At 39.6% G+C, this 17,663-nt stretch overlaps 1 protein-coding gene across 9 annotated transcripts in view; it reads right to left on the bottom strand.

Annotated features, from left to right (window-relative positions):
* Positions 1 to 17,663, bottom strand: part of LOC148220354 (ATP-dependent chromatin remodeler CHD1-like) — a 98,544-nt gene that overhangs the window by 55,569 nt on the left and 25,312 nt on the right. For 8 of the 9 annotated variants that reach the window (XM_088155464.1, XM_088155462.1, XM_088155461.1 and 5 more), the window contains exons 3-5: positions 9,674 to 9,857; positions 2,487 to 2,588; positions 1,113 to 1,180 (exon numbers count right to left, since the gene is read on the bottom strand). In XM_088155464.1, the coding sequence (XP_088011590.1) occupies positions 1,113 to 1,180; positions 2,487 to 2,588; positions 9,674 to 9,857 (354 nt within the window). The remainder of the gene's footprint in view (positions 1 to 1,112; positions 1,181 to 2,486; positions 2,589 to 9,673; positions 9,858 to 17,663) is intronic. The other variant, XM_088155457.1, reaches the window with a different exon arrangement.

The following is a 17,663-nucleotide window of genomic DNA, read 5'->3' as shown; positions in this document are numbered from 1 at the left end:
TCCACATCATCGCTGGACCTTCAAAGAAAAACTGCACCTTCTACAGGAGCACTGCTTCAACGGAACCACATCTGTCATCTAGGAGGACTGCAGCCACCATTCATATGGACTGCTACCAACACCCTGACTGACAGGGTGTCAGGTTGCATTCCGACTCTGTCGGTGGTTTTTCTTTTGTATTATTGCATGTGTTTTATTTTTTCTCTTTTTTCCTATTAAATTGTATCACTGACTTGGAGTCTCTCATTGGTTTTGCTTTCAAACCAATACAGTAACAAAAGACAGAATGACAATTCACTCGAGAAGTACTATTTTGCATAACAGGCTCTTTTTCCCTGCCTCCCCCCATTTCTTGAAGATATTATATTGTCAACCCTGAATACTGAGATAATTCAATTAACTGGAGAAGAGGAATGAGAAAACAATCCCATTTCTATACACTGTTCATTAAAAAAATACAAAGCAACAGAACAACAACAAAACAAAACCCGCAAAATTACAAACAAAAAAAACCACCCCTCCCACACACAAGCAGTCACTACCAATGAGAAGGCATAATCTTTTTCACAAACTATTTCATTTACAGCTTAAAGCCAGCTCAATTTCACCTTAGATTTATTGACTAGCCAAGATGGTTTATTACTGTCAAACCTGTAATACTTGGGGGAGGAAGGTTGCCTCTAAAGTGTATAAAAATTAGGCATTAACTATGGGATTCCAATTAAATTTTATCTGAGATAACCTAATTAAGTAATTTTCTATTTCTTCAATAATTCTCAGAGAGGACCTTCAGCTCAAAAACATGCCACAAATAAGACTATCTTAAAAATAAAAAGTGGTGATGAATGTGTTCCAATAACACTGTAGGTAATACAGTCTTTTTTGCTCAGAAATAAATAGTGATATCATAGAATTATAGAATAATTTATGTTGGAAAAGACCTTTGGGATCTATACATATATTGCTTTCAGAGTATTTATTTAAAAATATTTTAAAATGCTAATAAAAATTGAGAAGCACAAAACTGTATTTCAAGTGCAGAGAAATTAAGACTGGCTACTTATAAGCATTATGCCACCATAACAAAAAAATATTTATGAAAAACATCTTACTCTCTATGTTTTTTCTTCTTGGCTTCACTGGAAGAGTCATCTGCAGAATCTTCACTGTTCGATGAATCCTGCAGATGAAGAAAAGAATATACACCATTCATTACCACAAAAAGAATGAAGTATTTTTAGTATTAAAAAGATAATTCAGTTCCCACTTTCAAACTGAAATCCTATTCTTCATGTCTTATCCTCTTTACCCCCCTCAGTGTACCCACTGATATTGAATAAGATCAGGATTGCTATTGATTTCATATTTCTCCATCTAAAACATACCATGTCAGCAGAACTCTAGAAACCACTACAAAAAACTGTTTTAAAATATAATCATTGTGCCTACATACAGTCAGTTTAGACTGCTGCAAGTTAATAAATCAAGATGAAGGTTCTATCAAAAGCCTAATAAAACCTCTTGCCCTTGGGAGCTGTCTCACCTTTCATATACTCTCACATTTAAATACTACTAAGAAAATTGTTAGAATAGCATGTATGTTTCTTCTCTCTCCGCTCCCAAACAAAAAATAATAAATAAATCTATGAACCCTCTTAAAATGATTTTCTTAAAAACAATCTCATAGAGATTAAATTTAAATCATTTTTACCCTGAAAAAGTCTTCAGGAAAGGAGTATTTAGCAAGAGCTATAAACTAATATTTTAACTATATATAATTAACTCCTGTGTTCAGTTTTAATGATGAGCAGCTAGATCTGACTAAAAAAGAGACACACAGAGTAATGATGACTTGCTATTACAACACTTTTTTTTAATAATGAAGGAAATATTAAAGTCTGCTTTCAAATAAATTCTAATTCACAGTAATTAGTGCCCTTAAAAGATATTCATACTACACAAAGTCAACTTTTGTTGAGCCTATGGTTCAGGTTTTAAAAATCTCTAAAATTGAAGTATGGTTCTGAAAAGACAAGAATTCTTTTATAACTGTTACAAAAGTTGCAAAAATATAGCTTTCTACTCCATAGTGCTTTTGAAAACTTCAGCAGCTACCTTTATATAGAAACAATAGTGAAAAAATTTTTAGTATTTTAAACTGTCTTTATGGAACTCTGACGGAAGAAATACAATGAAATTTAATACGTGACTTGAAAAATTGTCCATACATCACAGAATATCTAGCTAAAAATATCAATCTAAACTGCTATCATTTTGAGACAATTCACCTGAAAACATGAAACTAAGTATTCCCCCCATGTTTCCTTATAAATGTGTCAGTTATTCAAACATTACCTTTATAGACTAAAACCAGATTTGTTAAACACAGAAAGAACAGAACCTGGCTCTACATAATTTTATTCTAACATATGGAGTAATGAGAAATGAACTTTTACATTTTATTTACTAATTTATATGTTATTCACCTCTTCTGAACCACTGTCTGATGAGGCTGCCTTCTGCTGTTGTTGTTTCTTGAGCACTGCTGATCTCTGCACAGCAAGTATACTTGGACTGGACTTCCAAAACTGAATTGGAATTCAGATACAAGAGTAATTTAAACCTACTGAAACTTTAAAGTTTACCACATATTTTCTTCAGCTGAGCAGCACCACTACTAAGATGAATCTCTGTCGAGTTCGAACGGCGTGGGATCCGAGACAGAAAAACCCCCCACTCTGTGATCTGTGTGACAAGAGCCTTTATTCAGTTCTGACCTCACTTTTTATACCCCTTTCAATGTTCCCAGGCAAGCATTTGTGATTGGTTCCCAGGTCAGGCTGCCCAGCCCTCTGACCAATAGCTGTCTGCAGCCAGGGCTGGAACTCATTGGGTTAAATCCTTGTCTGTCTCTAATCCTGTCCTATCTCTGTTCTTTGGGGGCTGGCCTTTTCAGCCAGACTACTTATCCAATCAGTAGTCAGATTAACTGCCCAGTACAAGCCAGGTTACACTGTGACAATTCCCTGTTTCTTTTTTATTAATTTGAAGGAAAATTTTGAAACACAAATGTGCAGCTTGTTCTCTGTAATCTTGCCTGCAAGGACCCTTTGCATGCAAAATTACATTAACAGCATCTATTCAATTGGAATGGGGTTTTACCTAGCTTAATAAATTTGGCTTTTTGGATAGTGATGAGTTGCACATACCAGAAGCTACAGGGCTTTTGTTCAGGGGCAGTCAGGTGAATTAAACACTTTTGGTTTCACACTTAACAATTTAACTGTTTAACATAGAAATATAACTTAACTCTATAACCATAAAACTTTAAACTTTTCTTTTGAAATTATAACTTAATATAACATTCAGTTTTAGAACTGTGAAAAATTCTAACTTGATAAAACAATTTGTAAACATTAAAACATTTTGTAAACAAACAACTCTGTTATTTCAGTGTCCCATAAGTTTGTGAGGTAGGTGCAATTTCTGTCATTTACATTCTCCACCAATGATACATGAGCTCTTAAGGTCTAATAGATAAACTGGGATTCTCACTCAGGCACTTTGCCTGCTTGACAGGCTGGCTGGGTTTTAACTTGTATCTTTTAGAAAAGTTGCAATATTTACTGCCATAAATCCTTTAAATTTAATTTTTTGTTATTGAATTTTATAAGCTTAGTATTCCAAATTATTGATGTGCTTGATGTATCATTTGAGTTGTGTTGTTTTTCTTTAGAAAGCTGTTAACATGATTTTCAGCTTGACATGTTACAGGCTCAATGCTTAATAACTACAGTGTTACAATTTAAAATTAAACAAGAAGCACTTAGCTCTAAATCATTAACTTTTTTTAAAAAACAAGAAACCATTTAACTTAAAACCATTTCAAATAAAAACATATGTATTTCCTTTATTCCTTACTCTCCTTTCTTTGTTTTATTTTAAAAACAATACACTAGATAACTTGAAACTGTTTCAATTAAGAACACATGTATTTTCTATCCTTTCTCCCCCTTTTCTGTTTTTAGAATTCAAAACAAGAAGCAAAACATACACATTTAAATTATTTCTATGTGGTGAGAATAATAATTACTGATATGTTGTAATCCAATTGTAGCGTTTAATACTGTTGAGGAGTTTTCCTTTAAATGATAACTTAGGAGAATCTTCTACGGATAAGATTCTCCACGTTTATCCCAAAGGAAAGAGTTTTAGCTTTCGCAAAGCTAGATTAGATAGTCAAAATGTTTTTTTTTCTCTTTTAAACTTAGAAATATGTGGATTTTCTAATTTTCTTTCCTTGTCAGTAAAATTCCAATTTGGCCTCAATTGAAATAGACTGAGAAGGCTTTGATGATAAACATTTCTTTTTGCTTAGTTAAAATCCCAACATGGCCAGAGTTGAGACTCTAGACTAGGCAAAATTCTTTATTATATTTTAAAACAAACCTTTAATAAATTTTAAACATTGTAAACTGAAGTGACAAGAGGTATATACTCTAGAAATTTTGCAGCTGTGATTTGCCAATAAAACACTTTTTACTAAACTGATCCATAGAAATTTGTTTTGTAGAACTCGGAGTAAGCAAGATTTTAATTCTTAAGATAGCTGATTGAGTATGATGCTACTGCAATGTATATGAATAAAGTGAGCAAACATTCAACTGTGAACTTTACTACAAACACTAAAATTTGGAGACTATATTTGCAACTTTGAAAAATATTCCTTTAGCAACTGTAAGAAAACAGGTTAACAAAGCAAATATCAACTTCGTTAAACTTGCAAGATATGCAGGCTTTGCTAAAATCAAGTTGAAGGTGGATGAAGCAACTGTTGAGCTTTGCTGAAGGTGAACATTGCTGGTTGCATTGCCACGATTGGTGTGGCTAGATTTTTTAATTTTCATTTTTACTGTTCTGGTTTTTCCACCTCTATTATAGGATGATTTGAGATTACTTGGTCTTCTAGCCTTCTTCTGTAAGGCAGGTCTCTTGGGACAGCTTGCCTTCCGGTGGCTTTGTTGTCTCTGATTGAGGCTTTCTGCTCTCAGCCTCACTGCTGCTGCAATAGAATCAGCTAATCTCTGTATGTTAGTTGATGTTGTATTAAGTTTAGCACATGTATTAATTATTTCTTCTAAGGATGGATTTTTTGGGGGTATTGCATTTATGAGTTTTTTGCAGTCCTCATTCGCATTATCTCATGCTAATTGTAACAATACTAGATTTTTTGCATCATTATTATCTACTTCCTTTTCTATGGTATCTTGCAATCGCTCTATGAACTGTGTATATGGTTCATTTGGGCTTTGTTTTGTGTTTCTATATCCTGGGGTTGGCTCAGACATATTTGCAACCTTATTTAGGGCTCTCATTCCTAATTCTTTTGCCTGGTTTAATATCACAGAATTTAAGCATGTTTGTGTTTGAGGATCTTCCATGGGATGCACTCCCAACAACTGGGCAACCCCCACCCCAAAGCATGGATCTTGCTGTGATAATCTTGAGTTTTGCAACTCTTGCTCCTCTGCATATATTCTCCAGGTCGATTCAAATATCATATACTGTAGTGGAGTACAGAGCAACTTTGCAATTTGCTTCATATCATAGGGTGTTAACTCACTATCAGTTACAAGTTTAAGCCTATTTATCACAGCAGGGGATCCCAACCCATGCTTAGCAGCTAATTGGCGTAGCTCTAAAATGATTTGCCAATTGAAAGGTACATGTTGATTAGGTGTTGTTCCATTACTAACTGGGAAAGCCTCAACTGTTCCATCTCCCCATTGCCGGCTGCCTGGTGTTGTTGAACTCACTGGCACAGAAATTAATACAGCAGTTTCTATATCCCCACATTCTATCGCCTTTTGTTTTACCTCTGACCAGAAGATTACCGGGTCCCTGGAGGAGACAACATCTGATTTAAACATTAACAGGGCTGGAGCTGTTGTTTGGGGGTTGGCTGCCGAGGTGCAGCTTGTGTTCTTTTCCGGGATGTGTTGGCTGTTTCTTTGTGCAAAGACCTCTTTGAGCTGTTCTGTGCTCGGCTCTTGGTGTGGAGAAACTGTGGGTGCTTTATCTCCAGCAGGATTGGGGCTGATTCTCGGTTCTGGAGTCGTTTTCGGGGCTTCGGTGCTGGCATTTGTCAGTTCCGATGCACTTCCGGGTTTTTCTTGTGTTGCTCCTGGTGTGACGTCATCGAGGCACGCTTCTGCTCGGGGGTCGGTGTGGGTTTCCAAGGCGAGTCGGGGCAGCGCCACGCCCTCTTGCCGGGGCGGAGACACGCCCTCTGAAGGCTGGGCTGAGGCCGGGGCCCTGCCCGCCAGAGTCTGGATCGAAGCTGGAGGTACCGCCCACCAAGGCGTGGTCGGAATGGGAGGTGCGACCCACCAGGGCAGAGCTTGGGTCAAAGGCGCGCCCACCCCAGGGCTGGGCTTGTGGCGGAAGTACGTCCCATGAGGGAGGCTGTGTTTCCTTTCTCCCTCCCCTGGCAATGCAGCCGCCGCCATTTTGGTATTGATCCCGGACTTCTGTCTCAGCCATGCGGCCTCCGCCATTTTGGGATAGTTCTCTGATGCCTCCCATGGCAGTTTGGGGTGTTTTTAGAGTCTCTGGCCTGGAAACTGAGGAATTATCGGCCAGTAAAGTCTCTCTGCATGGAGTAAGTACTTTTTCTTCCATGCTTTTGCTGGATAAATCAGCTTTTATCTCTTTTATCAGCTTTAAGATAGTTTTCCAAGGCTTTAAAGCTCTAATTGCATTTTTATCATTTTTTAAGGCAGCATTTAATATTTCTTCTTCAGTTTTAGTCCAGTAGTCTATATTTAATGCAGTTTCTACAGTCGGTTCTACCCCCTTTTCTTTTGCCCATAGTATTAAATAAAAAAGCATTTCTTTTTCATATTCAATTTCCCACTCCTCCAAAAACTCTGTCCATACCTCTATAACTGGATGCATGTTTGTAGAAAAGAACCTTCCCATGATTTTCTTGTAGCTTTTTGGCTGAAGTTTTCCTCCGTATCTAGGACGCTCAGGCTGTGGTCAGATCCTGTCGGCTCTCTTTTTGGGCGTCTTTCTCGTCTCTCGGACGTATTCCTGACTCTGGCCAGTGTTCCCTCTGCCTCTATGAGCAGATTTCTGACTCTAGGCCAGAATTCCCCTGGCTCTCGGCCAGTATCCCCCATCTCTGTGGACGGTCTGTCTCCCCCGCTCGCAGCATTATGGCTATGCCAGATCACGTTGGGGTCACCAGATGTTGAGTTCGAACGGCGTGGGATCCGAGACAGAAAAACCCCCCACTCTGTGATCTATGTGACAAAAGCCTTTATTCAGTTCTGACCTCACTTTTTATACCCCTTTCAATGTTCCCAGGCAAGCATTTGTGATTGGTTCCCAGGTCAGGCTGCCCAGCCCTCTGACCAATAGCTGTCTGCAGCCAGGGCTGGAACTCATTGGATTAAATCCTTGTCTGTCTCTAATCCTGTCCTATCTCTGTTCTTTGGGGGCTGGCCTTTTCAGCCAGACTACTTATCCAATCAGTAGTCAGATTAACTGCCCAGTACAAGCCAGCTTACACTGTGACAAATCTCAATTTTATTATTAATAAAAAACTCACTACAAAATACAGCATTTTAAAGCAGTGAGACTGCTGTAGAATGTTATACAAGAATTGTCGGCACAATTTGTACACTAAGTATAACAAGAGTTGTACAGGCCTCTATTATTAAGATAACTCCTTTTCTTTTTTAAGTAATTTTTTAAATTGATCTAGATAAGTCCTTCCAGCCCACTTTGTTGATCTATTTTTGCTTCATATGGCAATACTGAAGTACACACAATCATAGAATATCTCGATTTGGAAGAGACCCATAAGGATTGAGTCCAACTCCCTGCTCCTTGCAGGACAACCTAAAACTAAATCATATGAATGAGAGTATCATCCAGATACTCCTTGAACTCTGATAGGTTTGGTGCCATGACCACTTCCTTGGAGAGCCTGTTCCCGTGACCAATCACGCTCTCAGTGAAGGACTTTTTCCTAATGTCCAATCTGAACTTCCCCTGATGCAGCTTCATTCTATTTTCTTGACCTGGTCACCAGAGAGAGGACATCAGCACCTCCCCCTCCACTACCCCTTGTGAGGAAGTTGTAGACTGCCATGAGGTCACCCCTCAACCTTCACTTCTCCAAGTTGAACAAGCCAAGTGACCTCAGCCACTCCTTGTAAGTCTTGCCCTTGAGACCTTTCACCATCTTGTTCATCATCCTTTGGACACTCAGTTGGTTAGAGCATGGTGCTAATAAACTCAAGGTTCAATCCCTGTACAGGCCATTCTCTTAAGAGCTGGACTCAGTGATCCTTGTGGGTTCCTTCCAACTTGGAATATTCTGTGATTCTAATAGTTTGATGTCCTTCATATATTGAGGTGCCCAAAACTGCACACAGTACTTGAGGTGGGGCTGCACCAGTGCAGTGCATAGCAGGACAATCACCTCTCTTGACTGGCTAGCAATGCACCCCAGGACACAGTTGGCCCTTTTGGTTCCTGGAGCATACTATAGATTCATATTCAACTTGCCATCAACCCAAGTCCCCAGATCTCTTTCTACAGCACTGCTCTCCAGCTGCTTGTTGCCCAATTTGCACGTATACCCAGGATTACTCTGTCCCAGGTACAGAATCTGGCATTTAGTCTTATTAAATTTCACACAGTTGGTGATTGCCCAGTTTTCTAGTCTATCCAGATTGCTCTATAAGGCCTCTCTACCCCTGAGGGAGTCAACAGCTCCTCCTGGTTTAGTATTGTTGGCAAACTTAATGTACATTCAATTCCTGTGCCCAGATGATTTATAAAAACATTGAAGAGAAAGGGCCCTAATACTGAGCCCTGAAGAACCCTACTAATGACTGGCCACCAGCCTGATGTAACCCCATTTACTACAACTGTGAGTCTGACCCATCAGACAATTATTCACTCATCATTTTATGGACTTGTCTAGCTGTATGCTGGACATTTTATCCAGAAGGATACTGTGAGAGACAGCATCAAAACCATGAATATGAACAACAACAAAAAAACCCACAAAAACACAACCACAAAAAAAGTATTCTTAACAGCCTCTGAATCTTACAGTAGGAAATATTTTACTACCCTTCATGTATATCATATCATCCAAATTAAGGCCACATTACATAGAGAAACATGAGAGCTGAGGTAACTCATCCTTTGCATTGAAGAGATTTCTAGACACCACTCTTTTTTTCTAAATTTGGCAGACTTTTCCCCCATACAGAAAACAAGATGTACCTAACCTTGAAATTGTTGTACATGTATTGATATGAAGAAACTCAACATTAGAGAGACAAGTTTTAAAAATTTTAGAAATAGGAACATTATGTGTGGCTTAGTCTCCAAATATATACAATATGTTAATAGGTCCTCTGCATTATAAAATTTAGGTAATTATCTAACTGTAGGTATTTACAGAAATGAGAATGTAGCAGCCCTGCTTGTTATGAGAGCTAAGTATGTGAATTCATTAACCCAATCAACTTAAAATTCTAATTAAAAACTATGGAGGTTTTGTTTGTTTAAATCAAAATTACTTTTGCAACTATTCTGCACAGAGTATTTTTTTTTCCCCACAAAGGGTCAATTTGTTTTGTTTTACCTCAGATCCATCAAGTTTTGGTGGTAGTTTAGCTTGGACTTGTTTCTTCTCTCTAGATGTGTCAGACTCTGAACCAGACTCAGAGTCACTGCTACCTGATTGACTGCTACTTCCGTCACTACTGCTTCCAGAGCTTGAACCAGATCCAGAAGCTGATGCTGACCCAGAATCATCATCTGACTGTCTGCAATTAGAAGTTAACAGGATATTACAAAATGGCTAATTAAATAGGATTTTTTTAAAAGTCACATAAAAAACCCTTTAGCTTCACCTATAAATTAATTGTTAGCTTAGCCCAGGCACATGGATAACATACAAATTAATGCACTGGATTAAATAAATGAGGAATGAAAATTCAGTTTAATCAGATACCTTTCACTAAACCTTAAAAGAAGCATTGGGTGCTGGGGAAGAAAAGGCAGTGGCAAGGGAGAGAGAGAGGAGAAAGAAGAACATTTATCATTAATTTGGAGAAGTAAAACAAGACTATTTCTCACCCACCCAAATCCTTACTTAACTTTAACAAACACAACATATTTTTGTGTATACATATACACCCGATTGTTTTAAGTTTTTTTAGATCAGTGTGGCATACTCCCAATTTTTTATTTTGAGCACGCATTTCTTCAAAGCAAATATAAACTCTGTTTTGTTCCCCTGCTTTTATTTTTTTTCATTAAAAGAATAGGTGGGAAAAGTATCCATAAGGAAGTGCTTGCAAGCTACATTTAATGCTGTTATTTGGACCATCTATATACAAAATACAATCAAACACTTGACTAAATAAAATGTTTTTAAAAGTAACTGGAAAACCAAAGGTGTGCTGTCACACATAATATAAATTCATGCAGACCATCTTATAGTGTTAAAATAACAGCAGTAAAATTCCCACAGAAAAACTCTGAATTTGTCACTAATTATATGACTTGTACAAAGTCATACATAATCAGTGACCTGAGCATACTCTTGAGCCACTGGATTATTCCACCTGTACATCAATTTCACACTATACTTAACATATTCAAATAAAATAATATTTAAAGTTAAATATTTATTTTATTACTATTCAAAAGCATAGAAACATTTGGTTTTCTAAAATAATTTTACAAAGGAAGCAAGATGACACTTTAATCAAATTCCTCATTAGGTTATATACTAGCATACTTTAGAGATATCATGGAGGAAAACATTGGAATTACACCACACAACAAAAATGCTTTTAAATTATGTACACTTGAGTTGCAAGCATTTAAAAAATAAACAACCTTAAAGATGATAACAAAATCCAAGACAATAAAAACCCAAAAGCTAATATCAAAGTCTAAGCGTATCACTGCCAGCACAATTCATCTGTCTGTTAACCAGTTAAGAATGTGTGTGTGCGGGTGGTAGCTTGATCATCTTCTGCAGTAGAACACACTTAATTGACAACATTTAAAGCCACAAAACAGAACCACTACTCTCCCTGTTGCTAACACCAATTAAATCGTACTAGTGAGGGGGGAAAAAATTTAAGCTATTCAAACTGATTCCTGTAGACAGCACCTCAACCAACAATTTGGATCTGTTGAGTTTTAAAGAAAGAAACAAACCGTGATAAAACTTCCTTATTTTGCAGTGGAGGGATATGAAAAAATATGACTGCTAGCTTTACTTATACTTGCTGGAGAGCAACAAAGCTGCTTCCCATTCCTGTCATCAAGGGCCTACTTAAGGCATGATGCTATAATGCTAATATAATTAACCTAACTTGAAAAATAAAAGCAAGGCACCCACTGTAGAATATGACTGGAGTTTAAACTATTTACTAAAAATTATCTTGCTGATATTTCTCTCATGCGTCTAACTCAGAGTACATTAAAAAAACCTGAAAGCCCTTTTAAGAGTCTCATCTAGTGAGTTTTTGGGGCCTTATATTTTAATTGGCACAGTGAAGCAGGGTACTCGTGAGGTGACAGAGGTATTTTATATGGAGATAACCACTAATCGCAGAATAACGGAGAAATTAATTTTCGGTCGAAGCTGATGTTCTTGATCAGAAAAGTCATGGAAACACGGGTAAAGATTGTCCTTAATTACTCTCCACTGGTAAAGTTGCTAAAAGCTTATAAAGCTTGTCCAGCCCCAAACAGGAGATGTGGGCTGAGGAAATCTGGCACTATCTGCAGTAAGTTGCTGAGAAAATCTGAATTTTGGCAAAAGAAAAGACAAAAAAAAGTAGTAAGGATAAAAGTCTGGTATCCATATGGTTGGAGGCTGGACTCAGGGCTGCAAAAAGAGAGAAGTATGTTGCCGAGTAGCAACAGAAAGAGCTAATTGAGTTACAAATTGCCTAGGAGGCTGAAATAATAGCCTGCCTCGGGGTGGATTGAGAATTTAATGTACAGAAGTTAGCCCCAAACCTGAAAAACCGTCTGAACGAGCTCTTCAGAGACAAAGAGCTTTAGATTTGCAAATTAACACTGCTGGGGAAAGTGTGATGAGTGAACATGGGTTTTTCTTCTTCTTCGAGGAGGTGGGCCTCCCCGAACATGATGTCACCTTCCTCCACTCCCTGGAGGAGGGGTTTGACTCAGCAAAGCCAACCCCCTCCTCCCCCCCAAGTTCTGCACTCTTGAAAAGATGGAATTCATTTACCCGAAGGTGGAGCCCACGGTAATGTATCTCACTGCACCAGATTTGGTTATGTGGGAAAAGAAAACGAAACAGAATGCCTTGAGAATTTCAGTAATGGGGGTGAATGAAATAAAACTTCCCGAGGAGGAAGAACATGATGAAGAGCCTTGGTCTCTTGCCCAGTGAGCAATCTATTGTGTGAAAATTTGGACTTGTTGGAGGAGGGAGAACCCATCCCTCTTCCCCACTCCAAAATGTGCTAAAATTACCAGGAGTGTGTGGGAGGCGGCTGGTTTCCAACCAATGCACGAGAAACAGCTGATGTGCCATCAGCCTTCTCCTATGTTATTGTTATTTATTGCAAACTTTAAGGATCGAGCCTGAGAAAAACTCTCGGTGTTACCCTCAACAAGTGAGCTGGGAGAGGGTGGCAAATCCAAATATCCTAAAAGGCTCCCTGAAAATAAATGGAAATTCAGTTTCCCTGTAATCTCAATTAATCTTTGCAAAATGCTCCTACAATGCCACCTTCTGGTGATAGCGAGTATAGAGCCTTGTCTGCCACTAAAGCAAAGGAACAGAATTGACAAAGTCATTCCAGATTAAAGGCCACAGGTGTCTATGGTAGAAAACACAAAATACCAACAGATAGATGGTCCTTTATTTTTAAGACCGGTCCAAGTGGGATCGAGTTTTCTTTTTCTCTCCTCCTACAGGTATTCCAAGAGAGGATGAAGTGACAACAAGACTGAAGAGTTGCTGTTCTTCGCTGCATCAATTGTTTACATATTTTTATCTTGATAGCTTAAAGATATTTATATTTGTGCATGTTTTATAAAAGTTGTTTGCAAGCAATGTTTTAAGATGTGTTTTCTCTCTGGTTACCACAGTGGGTAGAGAAGATTTCTCCCTAAATTTACCTTAGGTTTTCATATTATTATGGAATCAAATTTGTGTACCTCTTCCTATCTCGTCAGAGCAAAGCATAAAATTACTATACCGACGAAAGCGCATGTAGTAACGGTAAGCAATGTGTAAAGCATGATTATGCAGAGGAAGGGGATGTCGAACGGTCGGTGACCCCTGGAAGGAGGGAGAAAAGGGGCTAACAGAGGAGCTGAAGTGACAGCTGCAAAGTTCTCTCCAGGTGTAGATGAAGAAGGCATAAGTGATTAAGCTGACAAAAGAGAAGCAGCAAGATTCTGGGTTTGAAAACCAATGAAGGGTTTGGTAAAGTTGGAAAGGTATTTGGTACAAACCCAGGACCCTGGTTGAAATTATATGCTGAGGAGGTTGGAATAACTCGAATTTTGTTATATCTTTGACCCCCCCACCCCTGAAGCAATCCAGACTATTATGCAGTAGAATTTTTACTGAATGTAATTGTCCCATGATGCACACTGACTTTTTCCTCTTTTCCTGGGTAAGGGTCCCAGGGATCGCCCTGAAACCTGGTTGGTGAGAAGGATAAGGGTGGTTATCTAAAAGTTGTATATTTGTTTGGGTTAGAAAAATACCTGGACCTGTAAAATTATGAACTCCAAAAGGCAAGGCAGACTAACTATTGAAAAATGGCATATCTTTAAAGTTTGTATTTTTTGACAAGGAGTAAAACATTATCAATTAGCAATAAAGAATCTTAAATTGAACTTGCCATGTGTAAGAGACTGGAAAAAATTGAGGTCTTGAGACATTTTAGGATGCCTCTATATGTGGGAGAGGGCAGGTAAGGCCTTGCTCTGGCGAGACAGTGTCCTGCCCTACACCCCCCAGTCTGTCAATCATTGGTCACAAAGGAAGCAATGCTCCACTCTGCCTAACCAAGCTCCTGAATGGCCGAAGGAGCTGGAAGTCCCACCTGAGGGCGGTGCTCACAAAGGCACAGAGGTATTTAAGGCTGGCACGAGGCAAGCACATGTCTTGACCCTACCTTGCTCTTGGAGTTTCTATGTGGACACCACCTTAACCCAGGAGTTGGTTGCTATATGTGTGTTTTTCTATCTCTTTTCTGTCTTTCTCTCCTTCTTCTAATTACCTATTCTTGGAACATTTTGTGTAACTTAATATTGAACAGGTTTAAGTTTAAAGTTTGCTTAGTTGAATGGGCCAAAATAATGCTGTGAGAAGTGTTTTATGATTGGATGTTGTCCTAAAACTTTTGACAAAGTTCCTTGATTTTCAATATTTTGCCAGTAAAGTAATTTTGACCTCTTGAGAATATCTAGTTGGTATTTCTCCCATGTGTCTAACTCAGAGTACAGGAACCTCTGTAAGCCTCTTTCAACGAGTCGTTTGGGGCCTTAGACCATGCTGTTTTGGACCTCAGCTTACAAGTCCAGCAAGTACCAAAACTGGCTTTATTAAATTGTCTAATGCTTGATGTGTTATTAACAAGCAAGGAACATGTAAAATACTAGACCTCACCAAAGAAGAATACAGTATCAAGAAACAAAGGAAATTACCAACCAATCTGCTAGACTCTTTGGTCATTGCAGCCGAAAGATTGGTTTAATGAACTCTCCCCCTGGATCCCGGTTTGCACCACACAAAATTGTTTGCAATTTTAGAGACTCATGAGATGGGGAGCAATGACTTGCAAAGAAGGAAATTTTTATATTGACTAGACATATGCTTTTGATTATTGAAATAGCAATTGTCCATTATACGATTTCCTGTATACTTTCCTTTCTCCTCTATTTGCTAGATTAGGATCCCACTGCTGCCATGAGAGGAAAGGTACCATTACTGTGGTCCCTGTCAATGTCTTGAGCCATGGGGTGGTATGAGAGACTGGAAGGATTGCTGGCTTGAAATATTTTGGGTGCATGTGTGGGGGGAAGGGGCAGGTCTGGCCTTGCTCTGGTGAGGCTATGCCCTGCTCTGCATACCACTCCCTCTCCCCCACGCCCCCTGGACTGATGCCTTGGGTTTTAGCTTTTATATTTTTCAGATTCTCTGCTGCTTAGTGTGTAACTCTGAAACTTCATGTTAGGTGTTTGTAAGTTCTCTTCACAGGGTAGTTAGAAAAAACAATTCCTTTCCAGCTAGAGAATCAAGGACATCCATTACCCAAAAAGCATAAACAATGGTGAGGGAAAGAGGGCAAGCCAGGGGGCTGAGAGTTCATGGCTTGGGGCTGTGGTTGGACAATTGACCCCAATATGTAGATGAACCAAAACTTATAAAAGTGTAAAAACTCATGACCGGGATCCATCTTGGATTGGACTTGGGTGTAGCCTTGGCCAGGCTCTTGCACTGCCCAAAGTGTATCCTTTCAATAAATACCATTTTATTCCTTTTGCTCTGTCTCATCTCTGTTCCAGGTCAGCCTTTCCAGGTATCAGTTCTAGCACCCCAAAAAGGGACCTCAAGGCATCTGGAAAACCCTTGGACTGGAAGAACACCCAGCTCCTGCCCCCCCCACCCCTGCCAGCACTCCGAGGGGACCCAGTTGCAGTCCAGAAGGTATCAGAGCCCAGGAACCCCCGGGACTGGTACAGAGACTCGTGAGTAACTGAATAAAAGTGGTATTCTGCTTTAGCACCTAAGTTAGGTGTTAAGAGATCTCTTGTAATTTGGTTTATTGTGGACTAGGGGGGTCCAGGCGGAGTTGTTAGTGCTCTCCATCTCCCCGCTGGTAGTAAGAGGGGACGCTCTCTGAAAAGCAGGATTAGATTGGAATGTCGTTGGCCTGAGGTCAGCGGTGGTGCAGTGGGTTAGTTCCTGCGCTGCGGGCTCTGAAGGGCAGGACTTTGAATCCTGTTTCTTGCTTGCTCTGCTCTCTCTCTCTCCCTGGTTCTTTTGATCTCTGCGGACTTTCTTACTCATAACTGTTAAGATATGGGGTGTATATTCTCTTGTGAGTGTTGCAATAATAATATTCCCAGAGATAGCCCTTTGGGATTAGTAGTGAAAAACTGGGGGGACCTAACCAGGGGAGAATCGTTTTTTAAAACCAAACTTCTCAGACTCCCAGAAAAGATCTTGCCGACTTATGAACTAAATAACGATGAGGTGTGGCCAAAATTCGGTAGTTTTGATAAGAAATTAATATCAAGTTTGTTTTCCCATATACGTGAAGACAGATACCTTGATGAATTAGAATATGCTAGGCTTTTTATTATTTTAGCTTGTCCACAAAACCCAGCTGTAGGAAATGGAAGAATAGAAACTTCCACAGATACTGAAGGGTTTGATTTGCAGCCTTGGAAGAAAATTGGATTGATGTAAAAATAAAAGTACACAGACATTAAGCAGAAAAATTATAAACTTATGTTTCTATAGTTGTAAGTAAGAATAAGCCTTAAGTAAGTAAGAAGCTGTATTGGATAAGATGATGAAGGGTTTTGTAATGTAGTAATGTAATTATATAAGGTAAGTTAGAAGTTTAAATGTTATAATAGAAGTATATGTGTGTACATGTGACAATAATTCACTGGGTAAAAGGATACGCAATGTGGCAGAATTAAGTAAAGGTGACAGGTTAGAAAAACAAAATAAACTTTGTAGCAACTTTCCATTGGATTAGAATGTTATATATTGCCTTGTAACGAAGCAACTCATGACTACTTTTGAGCTATGACCGAATTCATGCTCCTCTGAAATCTCACGGCCTTGAGGCTGATTCATATGAGCAATAAATCATTTCTGGCTCGACCGTTATCCCATCCCTTTATTAAAGCGACGATAATACACAGCAGCAAACAAAAAGGAGGGGACAGAGTTGGATCTAGTCGCCCTCGCCTTGAGGGCGGGGCCAGTCGCGCCGCTCGCGGCGGGCCCGAGCCTGAGTGCGGCCCCTCAACCCCGGCCGGTCGGACCCCCGCCACTGCCGCGTCACAGCCGTCGTCACAGCAAGGGGGGGGGAAGGGGGGGCGCGGCTCTGGCAGGGTCCCAGCCAGAGGAGGAGCCGGGGGGAGGGAACAGCCGCCGTATGCAGCCCACAGCACCGCCCTGAGAGGAGGAGCCGGGGGGCAGGGCCTTCTACAAAGAGGGCGAAGAGGGAACCTCCCATAAGGGGAGTGGTGCCTCTTCTGGTCTTAAGCCTGTGAGTTTCCATACCAACCCTGAACGCCAGGAAGCTGCCTCAGATAATGTCATCGATGTGGGCAGAAAGTAAGTCCGGGCCAAGAGGCACAGCAAGTCCTGCATGATACTTTCTAGGATCGGGACTAGTCGAAGTAGATTATATGCTACAACAGAGTCAGACAGCTTTGCTCGAATGGCTCTGAGGAGGAGGAAGATGAAATTGATAATTGCAGCTCTGAGAAAGCTAAAGAGGGGAAAGAAAGCTAAAAAGGCCATAAAAGAACGGAGCCCGACAGCAAAACGTACTAGATCAAAAGAATGAAAAAGAAAAAGAAGCCGTTTTACA

The sequence above is a fragment of the Sturnus vulgaris genome, chromosome W (assembly GCF_052056855.1).
Source record: "Sturnus vulgaris isolate bStuVul1 chromosome W, bStuVul1.hap1, whole genome shotgun sequence".
NCBI classification, from domain to species: Eukaryota; Metazoa; Chordata; class Aves; order Passeriformes; family Sturnidae; genus Sturnus; species Sturnus vulgaris.
Note: the sequence above shows the minus strand (reverse complement) of the source record. Positions and strands in the feature narration are given on the sequence as shown.